Source organism: Vicia villosa, unplaced genomic scaffold (assembly GCF_029867415.1).
Source record: "Vicia villosa cultivar HV-30 ecotype Madison, WI unplaced genomic scaffold, Vvil1.0 ctg.000416F_1_1_2_unsc, whole genome shotgun sequence".
Taxonomy (NCBI): domain Eukaryota; kingdom Viridiplantae; phylum Streptophyta; class Magnoliopsida; order Fabales; family Fabaceae; genus Vicia; species Vicia villosa.
The window spans coordinates 5,001-18,063 of record NW_026705192.1 but is presented as its reverse complement, the minus strand read 5'-3'; the positions used below and the strand labels follow the sequence as shown (position 1 = coordinate 18,063).

General features: G+C 33.4%; 1 protein-coding gene across 1 annotated transcript in view; it reads right to left on the bottom strand.

Annotated features, from left to right (window-relative positions):
* Positions 1–9,652: 9,652 nt before the first annotated feature.
* The window catches only part of LOC131627956 (histone-lysine N-methyltransferase SUVR5-like), a 3,956-nt gene continuing 545 nt past the window's right edge, over positions 9,653–13,063 (bottom strand). Inside the window, exons 2-11 of the mRNA XM_058898814.1 lie at positions 13,037–13,063; positions 12,846–12,956; positions 12,645–12,755; positions 10,832–12,571; positions 10,600–10,767; positions 10,403–10,519; positions 10,220–10,323; positions 10,005–10,142; positions 9,834–9,921; positions 9,653–9,751 (exon numbers count right to left, since the gene is read on the bottom strand). The exon at positions 13,037–13,063 is cut by the window's right edge and continues 279 nt beyond it. Coding sequence (XP_058754797.1) covers positions 9,653–9,751; positions 9,834–9,921; positions 10,005–10,142; positions 10,220–10,323; positions 10,403–10,519; positions 10,600–10,767; positions 10,832–12,571; positions 12,645–12,755; positions 12,846–12,956; positions 13,037–13,063 — 2,703 coding nt within the window. The remainder of the gene's footprint in view (positions 9,752–9,833; positions 9,922–10,004; positions 10,143–10,219; positions 10,324–10,402; positions 10,520–10,599; positions 10,768–10,831; positions 12,572–12,644; positions 12,756–12,845; positions 12,957–13,036) is intronic.

Here is a 13,063-nt window from a genome sequence, read left to right as displayed (position 1 = left end):
TTTGAAACTGTAATGGGAGGGGAAGAGGCAGCGCACCTTTTAGGTGTCCCACAAATCAGAAATATATTTGCGGTTCCATACGTAGTTATATTTTCGGTTTGTTCCAACATTAATGTCAATTATGCTGCGTACCGGAAATATACTTCCGATTTTGAGGGGCATTTTTAAAATTTCGCGTAGTGCACTAGAAAATCATGGGGTTGAAATTAGAATTTCCCAAATTTAAAAAGGGACTATAAGGCCTCAAATAAAATAAAATTATTTTAAAAAATAAAATAAAAAACTATGAAAAAAAATTTAAACAAAAAATAGTTTAAAAAAAAATTTTTTCAATAAAAAAGATAAAATACTTTTTTTATCCTTTATGTTTACCTCTTGCAGGAGGATTTGAACCCACTCAAAAGAGGTTAAAGTGACAAAGTACAAACAATGTGATATATATATATATATTTGCGTAAAAACACTAAACAAACATGTCACTTTCTTGTAGAGACAAGGAGAGACTCAAATGGATAGATTTTGTAGGATTTGGATGTTATCATAATGATAGGTATTGACCCAAGATAGTTTCTGGCTTATCCCTCTTGCGGGAGCCTCTCTATGTATGTCTACATTGTGAAGGTTGCAGATCCCTTTTACTCTAATATGAATGTCCTTTTATAGTGTAAAATCTAACTCTCATCAATAGTCACAATTTAATGGGTTTGTATGGCCATAATATCCGTAACCACCCATTAAATGTTTGTAACGTTCATAACTGCCCATAATGGCTTGTAACGTTCGTAACCGCTTATCTATTGAGTTTCGTAACTGTACTTGGATAACCAACCAACTCAGCCTGGAACAACCCAGACAGGCACAAGCACAAAACCGGCCAGGCACAAGCCGGCATAGGCACAACCCGGAACATGCACAACCCGACCAGGTACAACTAGTCATCCTCTATCGCTTCAGCACCATATCTGGTTACAATACTTGGTCCGAAGAATTATAGGGAATATAACAAGCCCCCTGAGCACGAGTCTCGTTGTTGGGATGAAGTGTTTGGTTATAAAGAGCCCTATAATTTCTTGCACTTATATTCAACCAGTTCTTGCAAGGCTCCCTTCACTATTACAGATATTATATTCCTTTGTCTTTCTCTTAGCCTTGTACAGAGAAAGGGTTCCAACCTTATAATAAGAGAAGTCAAAAGTTCTTAATGGATCTTTGATTAGTCTGAAGTCATTGAACCAGGTGGACTCTTTAAAGTCATAGTTTTCTCTTTATCGATTCATAATTATTTAGAGCCCCAAGCGACTTATAGACTCAGTTCACTTATCTTTATACTTGGGTTCTTATCTCGGGATATAGGCGAAACCTTTCGCGTACAAAATTTCATTGAAATGAGGTACCTTGTCTGGGTTGAGACGTAACTGAGAGAGCTCGTCTGTTAATTCTTGGCTTTTGTTTATTTATAAATGTATGAATACATGCGAAGTGGTCTATTCCTAAGTTGGATCTCTCGAGTACGAAGCCCATAAGAGTAAGTGTCCGGATATAAGATACCCAACTTTACATTGCTTTTGACTAATTTATGAAATCAGCGATGGTGTTTTTAAGAGCCCCAAGTCGATAGTAGTTTAAAACCTTTATTTACTGCATAAATTCAAGTACGAATAAAAAATGTACGTGGAAAATAATACTTGGAATGCCTTTGCAATTTAAATTTTCTATTCGTAAGGTTAGCAACTTCCTAGTATTGCCAAAGTCCACCGTTACCAAACAAAACCCGTGTGTTTGCATTTCGGTAACTCGATACTATGACAAGTTATGATGCTTATACTGTTTAATTCCACGTAGTTCCTGGCTCAATCTCATCCCGGCGAGCCCCAAGTACTCGAACTTATGGTACTCGACCTATAGCCGGATTGCACCAAAAGCTACAAGTTATTTACTTTTCCCGGAATGGGTTCATATTACCCGGATGTTATACCAAACCCCAAGTCATAGGGTCAAGTTTTATTACCCAAATGATATAACTTCTTCTGATTTCATTTACAATGAACACAGTTTCAATAGGGAATGAACAGAAAGAGAATGACCTCGATTTTTTCTCGGGAATTACCACAAAGGGAGTTACCATTTGGCAAGGATTTACCAAAGAGTCAACCTCGGTTTCTTCCGGGAGTTACCACAATAGGAGTTGCTATTTTCAGTAAGGAGTCACCACGAAGGGAGTCAACCTCAGTTTCTGCCGGGAGTTACCACAATGGGAGTTACAATTTTCAGCAAGGAGTCACCACGAAGGGAGTCAACCTCAGTTTTTATCGGGAGTTACCACAATGGGAGTTACTGTTTTCGGCAAAGAAGTCACCACGAAGGGAGTCAATCTCGGTTTTTTCCAGGAGTTACCACAATGGGAGTTACCGTTTTCGGTAAGGAGTCACCACGAAGGGAGTCAACCTTGGTGCCAGAGGTATATTAACATGGAATTTGTCAGAGGTATGGTTAACATGACCGGGTACCATTTTAAATCCCCTTTACCAGGAGGCGAGGTCGATCGAGTTTCCCACTTGGTTCAGAGCCCCTTTACCCAAAGGCGAGGATGACCAAGTCATCTTCGCGATTCAGAGCCCTTTTACCTGAAGGCGAGGTTGACCGAATTGTCTTCGCGGTTCAGAGCCCTTTTACCCAAAGGCGAGGTTGACCGAGTTGTCTTCCTACTATTTATAGTGGTTTTACATTTTGTTTGAATTCTACCTAGTTTTGAGACCTAATAAGAGTAGGGCGCCTCCTGCCCACACATGGGAGAAGGACAACACCTTTTACTTCTTTTCGTAGATCTAAATGAGATATTTTACAAACGGCAGAGACATTAGCTCACTTTATACAACAATGCTTAGTGTTCCGAATTGTGTCCGACTTGTCTTCTTTAATTTCTGATTTTTTCCATCTTGAATTTTGTTAAACATATTATGCGCCGAGTTCCAAGAGTCTGACATCTTTAGGCTCTTCCAACAATCTTCCTAACCGGGATACCTATACAACCCCCTAAGCGTCAGGCTTGAGAAACATGATGAAGCGCTTTGATCAAAATCTATCCCGGTTAGATATTCTAACTTCTTTGACCATAGCTTTTTATTGCTCTTTTATTGAGAGTCTAAACTCTTTGATAAGATATAAGTCCTTCGGCCATCTTCCTGCATCATTTTATGAGTTTAGGAAAATATGAGATGCCTCCTACCCGTGCAATGGAAATGAGCGACACCCATTGCTTAAAGTAAGCTCTAAGTAGTTGTAATTACAAACAGCTGAGTATTTTGCTCGCCTTTTTACAACAACAACTATTGTAATATATAAATTTCTAACCGATCAGACATTTATTGTGTGATTAACCTTGTGTATCGAGTTAGTTCGCCGGGTCCACTTGTCATTTAGCTCGCTGAGTCATGATACATAATAAATTAGATTATAACATTATTTCCTAACCAATAATCAATATTTGAACTCAACTTTATCTAAAATATTTTTATTTTCCAGAAAGAGTAAAAACCCCCTCGGTACCAGCGGCCACTGAGAATTGCCGCAGATAAATTGTGGGAATTGTATAAGCGGCAGTTTTTATAACTCCCGTAAAACAATTAGCTGAGGTCAAAAACCCCCTCTAGTTCGAATAATAACCCCCACAATTCATGTGCGTTTTTTGTATTGCAACTTTTAAATGATAGTTATCAGACTTTATACACTACTCATGTGGAAAATGTAGAATGTAGTTAGACAACTAGTTCCTACTCAAGAATATAGGATTTCACTTTAAATCACCTGAATAAAGAGTTGGCTGAGGAGGCAGTGAAGAGGGACTTGTATGATATGGCTCGTTTGAAATCCCCATGCCCAGATGGTTATCCTGCAGGTTTCTACCGAAAATCTTGGGAAACTGTTGGTGACAATGTCTCCAGGTTTATCAAGAACTTGTGGGGAAATCCTTTTCAAATTGCTGAGGTAAATCAAACTGATCCTTGCCTAATTGAAAAAAATTATCGTCCTCAATATGTTCATTACTTTCGTCCTATATCCATATGTAATTCAATTTACAAGGTGTTGAGCAGAATTATTGTTAACAGATTGAAAAGATCCATGAGTACTATTATATCCCCAAGCCTAACTTGTTTTATTCCTATGAGGAACATTCATGAGAACACATTGGTAGCCTTGAAAATGATAAATAGTATGAATAGGCTTAAGGGTAAGAAGAGTTTCTTTGTAATAAAATTATATCTTGATAAGGCTTATGATATGATTAATTGTAATTTTATGCATTATGTCTTAGTGGAGAATAGAATCCCTGAAAATATGAGGGAGATTATAATGCATGTTATCACTTCAGTCAAAATGAGAGTGCTTTGGAATGGTGAGACAAGTTAGTATTTTGCTACAAAGAAAGGCCTAGGACAGGGAGACCCTTTGTACCCATATCTCTTTGTCTTGTGCCTATATAAACTGTCTCATTTGATATGTGATGCAGTTGGAGAAGGCAAGTGGGATTGTATGAAAGCTGGTAGAAATGGTCCAAAGATTTCTCATTTGCTACCTTAGCAAAGTCAGTAATGGGAGCTCTCCATACTTATATAATGATGAGTTAGATGGTTCATACAACTAGTCTCGAAGAAATTCAATTGATACAAAAGAATTTCATTTAGGGAGATAGGCAAGGAGAGAAGTATTTGCACACTATCAAATGGAGTGAAATAGGTAAACCTAAGAATCATTGAGGCTTAGGCTTAAGGAATCTAGTTGACACGAATAAAGCTTGAATAACAAAGTTGGGTTGACAATTAAAGATAACTGATAGTTCTCTTTGGTGTGATGTCATGAGAGGTAAATACAAGAGGCATAGAGAATTGGGTAATGATCCTTAGGCTAAAATGGATGACTCTACTCTATGGAAAAACATTGTTCGTTTATGGCCTCACCTAGAGAAAATGTCCTTCTAGGAGGTGGGTAATGGGAATAAAATTAAGGCTTGGAAAGATTGTTGGGTTAAACCAGGATTGAGGCTTAAAGACCACATGATTCAATCAATTGAAATCTCAGTTTTCACTATAGGTGGTTTAAGAACTGAGGAGGGAAAGTAGAATTGGAACATGTTCAGGAATTTGTTCCACTAAGATTCGTTGGAAAAAATCCTTGCGATTCCTTCACCGAGTTAAAACACTAATGAAGATGATACTAGTATATGGGGTGGAACATCATATGGAAATTTCACAATGTCAAGCATGTTTGAAAATATAAATAGTGGAGGTAATGAGGAATATAGGGATCATTGGAAGGGTATTTTGAGGCTTAATGTTGCAGAGAGAATTCAAACTTTTGCTTAGACGAGACACCATAATGGGCTTAAAATCAATCAATACCTTAGCATCTTGAATCTGCGAGATAATTTGTGTGGAGACTTTGTTGACCAGGTGGAATCCACCCTTCATGTTCTTAGAGACTGCAAAATTTCTAAAGATATCTTGATGCATTAGGTTCATAGTAACTACATGGACTATTTTTTACAGCTAACCTTGCATGATTGGATGGAATCTAACATGACGAATAAGCTTGGGAAAATGGACAATAACTAGCAGGAAGTCTGGGCCACATCTTGCTACAACATTTGGCATTGGAGAAATCAAAGGTTGCATAATCTATATTTCATAACGCCTTACGATTTGCCTTATGAAATTATGGAGCAAGAAGATGCAGTTAATGATCAGAGTTAAACCAAGCAGGACGATGCATCTTTGTTGGGACCCTCTAAAAATAGAGTGGATTTGTATTAATGTTGATGGAGCAGTTCAGGCTGATGGCTTTGTTGGGTGCGGCGGCGTGTTTCAAGACCATATTGACAGTTGGCTAGCAGGTTTCTTGAAAATAAATGGTAAATGTAGGCTTTTGCAATAACGTTTTGGGTTTGCTTGAGGGTTTAAAAGAAGCTCAAGCTAGAGAATGTAGTTCTTTAGTTGTGAATTTGGATAGTTTAAAAGTTGTCGAAGCTGTAACAAGTAAGGTTAACAACATTGGACAGGGGTGGAATCTCACTTGGAAAATAAAAAACACGACAGAAGATAATCGAAACATTCATATCTCTCACGTGTTTCGTGAAGGCAATAAATATGCAGACGGTTTTGCAAAGATAGGCATTAACTTACTTAGATGGAGTCGACTTTATCAAGAATGTTTTCAGCACATGTATAAAATTTATCTAAAGGATATTCGTGTTTCTCCTTTAACACAGTTTGCCGCTGTCTAGTTTCGGACTTATGCCCTTGCAAAGCACAAAAAAAAGGTCTAGAAAAATGAGAAGACAAATCTATGAATAAATGAAGAAAAATGTTATTCACATACCAAAATCCTACACCTATATCATATTTCACTATTCACTAATACAGTGAAAAATGAAATATTTAATAATAATTTATTTGTTAAAAAAATATAAAAATAATTTTTTTATGTTTTTTGTTTAGATTAAGGGGTTGCGGATTAAAAAAAAATGTAATTAGCCAACATTTTAAATATCATTAATCAACTTCATAACTGCTAAAAAGCTTGACGTTTATTAACCAACTTCATAACTTCATTAACCAATATTTCACTTTTCATTAACCAATTTTCTTTTATTACTAAACATTATTTTTAATATATGTACGTTTATTAACTAACTTTATTAACCAACCTTTTGTTTTTCATTAACCAACTTTGTTTTTCTACTAAACTATTTTTAATATCTGAGCGTTCATTAATCAACTTCATCACTTTATTAACCAATTTTTTATACTTCATTAACCAACTTTATTTCACCATTAAAATTTACTGTTAATATACTATTCACGAGCACTGTTCATCAATATTGTTCACGAGCACTGTTCATGTTCATCAATATGGTTCACGTTTCTGTTCAAATTACTCTTTATAAATATATTTTTTATTTTATAAAAATATTGTTCACCGTATATATAGAGTGAACATTATTTGATGTAACTATTTAGTGTATGATTGGGTGTAAGAATAACAAATCACATAAATAAATGAATTGGGGACTATGACAATAATGACTAAAGTGGATAAGAAAAAATCTATAATCTATTTTAATTTTAATATATCAATTCTAAGCCGTGTGTTATTTTATCAACAATTCATCATCTAACTTGTCACATTAATTAAAATCTGACATGACACTTTTAAAAACTTATCAATTTAAATTTATAATATTCAATTCAGCATAATTTGTAAAGTTTCATTCCTACCTTATGTAAGTCTATTTATATATTCCACAATTTATACTATAATATTTTATTCCAAAAAATATAAATAGAATAATTTTAATGAAAAAATTGCATCCATATTTATTATTTTTAAAATCATAGTGAGAAAAAAATACCTTATTACAATGCCTAAAATAATATGGTCAAACAACACATTCAAATTTAACTTTTTTTTCTTATATTTTATATAATAAAATATAATTTGTGTAAAACAATAAAAAAATTAAAATTGTTTTTAAATGTTACAAATTAACTTAAAATAAATTTTATAATATTTTAATCCCTAAACATATAAATAAATTATCTTTAATAGAAAAAAAATTTCATTTACATTTATCAATTTTAAATCTTGTATAGCGATGTCAATGTGGCAGGTTAGAGAAGGATAGTATAATATACGTTCCCATATTTGCGGTTTGGAAAAATCTCTATAGCCAAACTCATACTTGCGTGGGCATCAAATTTATACTCGTACCTGTATGTACTCGTATTCTTATGGATATTTAAGTAACCATACTCATATCCGTTTACGCACATTTTCACTAAAAAATTATTGATCAATTATAATTTATTATGTCGTTTTAAAATTTTAACAATATTTTAAAAAGTCAAGAATGTTATTTATTGTTGAGTTAAAAAAATAACAAATATTTATATTAAAATGCGTATAAGTTTAATAGTAATGTATTTTATTAAATTGATAAGTAGATACGTGTATATAAAAATAAAAATATATAAATATATACTATGTGGGTATTAGGTGAGTTGGATACTAAAGTACTCTTATATGTGCTTATATCCGTTTATTTTAATGAATAATTATCGGTATCCATATCTATATTGTGAGTTTTTCCTCTACGCATTATGTGTAATTTTTGCAAATATGTATTGGAAATGAGTCCATTTGTTTTTCTTATAATAAAAAAAAAACTGATACAATGTCTAAAATAAAATGGTCAAACAAAGTTTTTAAATTCAAATTTTTTTTATGCAATACAAAAGTAATTAGACGAAACAATATATACCTAGAAACAATATATATACTAGAATGTTACATGTTTCAGAATGAACAAAACATTTTTCAAAATGTTCAAAAAAGGGAAAATAAAACAAAACTTTTTGTGTTACTATTCTAATTATAACTATCTAGAACTTCTAATATTTATTTTACTATAATATGTTACATTCCATTCATAACTTTTAATGAAATCACATTTATTCATATATTCCGCAAGTAATTTCTTTATTTCCTTTCCAGTCTATTATTTTTATTTTTCTTGTGTTTATTAACTTTTCTTAGAATATCTAAATCCCATTATATAATAATATACACTGCAAAATTTATAAATAATTATTCTTAATGAAAATCAAGTTCTTTTATAATATTTATCAGTTTTAAAATCACAGTATAAAAAAATACGCTATTGCCATGCTTAGAATAATACATTCAAAAGGTATGTTTTTTTATAAGCAATTTTTGTATTCAAAATTTAATTACTAAGGGTATTCAAACCTAAATAAATAAATAAATAAAAGATATAACGTCAACAATCATAATAGTTAAATCTACTACTCAAAGATAATCTAAGAAATATTTACACACCCGTAAAAATTATAATTCAAACGGTTTGAAATTTAAGAAAAAAATAGCCACACAAACTGGACAAAAGACTAAAGAAAAGTCGAAATAGTTTTGTAAAAAAAAACTATTTATTTAAACAAAAACTAGAAATTACCTCATTACGATTTTAATGATATAAAATATATGAAAAAGCGATAAAAAAAGTCTATGAATTAAATATCTTTTTCTTTTATGATAATGGAAAATATTAGAAATAACAATATTAAAATAAAAATAAAAAAACAAAAAATGATTACAAAATTAAAATCGTCAAAGCAATAAATAAATTAAATATCTTTATATTTTATGATAATAACAAATATTAGCCATTGCAATATTAAAATAAATTAAAACAAAAATGATTACAAAATGTTGGCACCATCAAATATTCTTTTAAATTTGTATGAGTATATCCAAATCCTAAGAAATTTTTGTCAAAAAACATTCAATATATAAAAGTAGGTAAAACTTCTGTAAACCAAAATGAAATTCAACCATATTCATCACAAAATTCACATGAAACCTACTCAAAGAATTCCAATCAATTGAATATGATCAAAAGCCAGAAACAACTGACAAAGTAAACCTTGATTCACAAAGATTTCCTGCATCAATGAGATGTTCAACATGTCTCATCTATTATACAACCATAAATCATTCACTACTACACTTATATAATTTTAAAATGGTATTACAACAACAGAAAGAATGTTATTACAACATATCTCATCCTTTAGCATACTCAGTTTCTGCACTTCAAGGATCCACAAAGACAAGGATATTCTTCTCCACCAACAAACTCATAGTCATAACTATATGTCAACTCTTCCCCCAAAGCAATCTGTTGTCAAGAAAAAATATCAAATCTAATCCACATTGATGTCAAATAATCTTAAACAAGCAGTAATTTCTAAGTTACTTACATCTCTATTTGCATAAAGACCAATATGTGCATGCTCACTATTCATGCTCTCTATAAAAACTAGGTAACTCGCAAGATTCGGCGAACAACTGCAATGACAGTAAAAAAATCAAACCATCAATCTTTATATTTTCGATAAATACCAAATATTTTGCACTAAATCTATGCTTACCTATTATTAATGAATCTTGAGACGTTTCCATAACTAGTAGAATCAATAACGTATTCGCTCGCATGTCCTTCTGTAATTCCACTCGTATCACTAACATGAGCACCAATGTCATAGAAATATTCACCGTTTTTACCGTATCTGGAAAATACACAAACCAAGTAAGTATATCTAAGAAGAAACAATAACCAACTCAAAGAAAGAAACTAAATTGGAACCTTTCTCGCCTTTTGTGTACCTCCTTCTTTGCTACAACTTCTCCAATATACTCACACACGAACGTTCCACGAAGAATGTCCTCGCCAGCCCTTACTCCCCATCCCTAAGAATCAAAAAATGATTGTTAACATAATAAGACTTTTTAGTAATTTTGAATTTAGCAAAAGAACAACAGTGGCAACCTTTTCCTTTGTTTTAAAGACTTCCAATTTAACTTGAATTCCCTTCTGCAATATTCTGTTCTGGCAGGTTTTACTACATCTGCATAAATCGTTACACTCGTACACCGGATAACCTTCCTGTAGTTTTGTAGAGAAATTCATAACAGCTCGGTTTTGGATACAATTGTAGCTGGTTACAATTAATTAAAGTAATTTACCTTCAACATGAGTCGACCATTTTTATTGTATGGGAACTCTGATCCGCTCATTGGTTTCCCGAATATATCTTTTGCATTATCAAGACCATTATCGGAAAGGTATATATGATCACAAGTTTTACGACAACATGTAGAAGAGGAGCAAGAACATGTCAGCTGCAGGCTCTCCTAATAAAAAAAATCGGTTAAATATCGTTAAAACAGTTATAAGAATAAAGTTTTTTGAACATACCTCGTGATTATGAGTAGGAAATCGATCAAGCATTTGTTTTGTCACATAGGAGAAACTTTCCCAAGGGCTAGGAAGATTTACGTATCGCTCTTTTTCAAAAAGAGAATTGAGTATTTCTTGATCCAATACACAAATCACTGGAGTTGGTTCCTTCCCAAAGCTTATGTCACCACATAAAACAATAGCCTTTTGCAATGAACCCAAATTTAATGAGGGTGGACTAACGACGACAGGGTGAATCTCATTCCGACTAGAATTCTCAAGAATTTCTCTCTCACTGCAATCTTCAGATGCCCTCAAATTAAGTCTTTCTGGTAAATATCCATATTTCTCCATCAATGATGCCTCAAGATTAACTTCACAGGAATTTGTGCAAGCAATCGATAAGATATTGAGATTGTTAGGCTGAGGTTCTTCCAAAGAAGCTTCATTTATGTGCTCAATCATTTCCAGAGAATCATCACCATGTGTCAATGTTAGTTGCTTAGGAGCTTTTGATACCATGAATTCGGAAGAGTGAATTGACTTAACATGTAACCAAAATTCATCCATATTTCCAAAATTACCACCACAAGCATTACATTTCAAAAGCAAGCAGTGTTGAATGAACTGCACATGATGTCTATCCGGAACATGCGATTCCAATAGTTTCTTGTTGGTGAAGGAATCAAGACAAATTGCACAAGCATAACTCATGAATAACCAATGTGCTTCCCTTTCATGATTTTCCATCCAATGGTTACAGAGTGATTCATCATCGGAAAATTCTTCAAAACAAACCTTACACTTAATTGAATTATCATTATCAGTATCATTGTCATTAAGAGGAGAATCTATCCATTGAAGAGCCTCATTATGATCACTACCAGAAAGCGCGAGTGTTTCACGTAAAATGTTCCTTGCAATAAAAGAATCATCGTCAATGACCGATACCGGATCAATATCCAATGGACTTCTCGGAGGTGCCACGCCTATGTCTTCGCGAACCCTTCTCTTCGATGTCGAACCACTGCAGTATACTTTTGCTTTCCTTTTCGATCTACGACGTTTCAAATTTGATCTATTTTTAGTCTCAACATTGCTCAAATGCTTTCTGCAGAATGAAAAGCCAGGATGTGAATGATGCTTGCATTTAGTACCAGCCATAGTTGTACCTCCACACATTGGAGTAGGAGCTTTATCCTCTTTTGCAGGTTTTCTTGAGAAATGAGCACAACAATATTTATCGCTACCAATTGCTCGTCCTCTACATTGCCTTCCCTTGGCTTCGATAAACTTTTCACATTGTCGACTCTTGGTATTATCAATATCAGGTTCTACAAATAATTCAATAGCCTCTTCATCATCCATAGGCCTTTCTTCATCATCCATAGGCCTTGGTACCATTTCTGTGATGGGCAAGACATCGCAATCTACAGCCTCGACTCCAATATCACTCAATTCCTTCATCAACTGACTAGGAAACTCAGATTCCACAGGCACCTCCACGGTACTTTTATGCATCGAACGACGAATTTGAAGTTTAGGCCTTCTGAAACCAACTTGAAAGCTTGTTTGGCACAATCCATAAGAGCTAGAAGCACGTGGCTGCGAGCCAATGCTGCTAGATAACACAGGGTTCCTTGAAAACCATTTCATTACATCATGTTTCCATGTTTTCCATACATAACGTAATTTTGGCTCAGGGTCTTCAATCCAGTGAGTGCAAACATCATTCCACAATATGGAATCAACCAGTTCCTAAACAACAGGATAAAGAAGTTAATCGAACCGTTATACGGAAAGAAATATTTGACATCAAAATTATAAATACCTCAGTCAGCAGCTCAATTGTTTCTGCATTTTTTGCCTTCGCACATCGATCAACCCAAGACTTAGAACAACGCAGTTTCCAATCATCCATTATATAACCCTGCACTATGCTCTATAAACGAAAAAGATATACAACTGTTACTAAGTAGTTGTGAAATATTTTAACCACTAGTAAAATATAAGCTTATGAAATAGAATTCACCTTCTGCAGTCGCTGAACCATTCTTCCAAAATCTGAATAGCTTTTACACTCAGAAGCTTCCAATGCAAATCGCTTCCAAACTATCACATCGCGAGCATCTTCTGTCAAAGCCTATATGTAATATAAATAAATTAAGCAAAAAATATATTTAGGAAATGTAAAAGAAAAAAATGTGACAAGGAAGAACATACATGAGAATGAATTTGTTCAACAATATT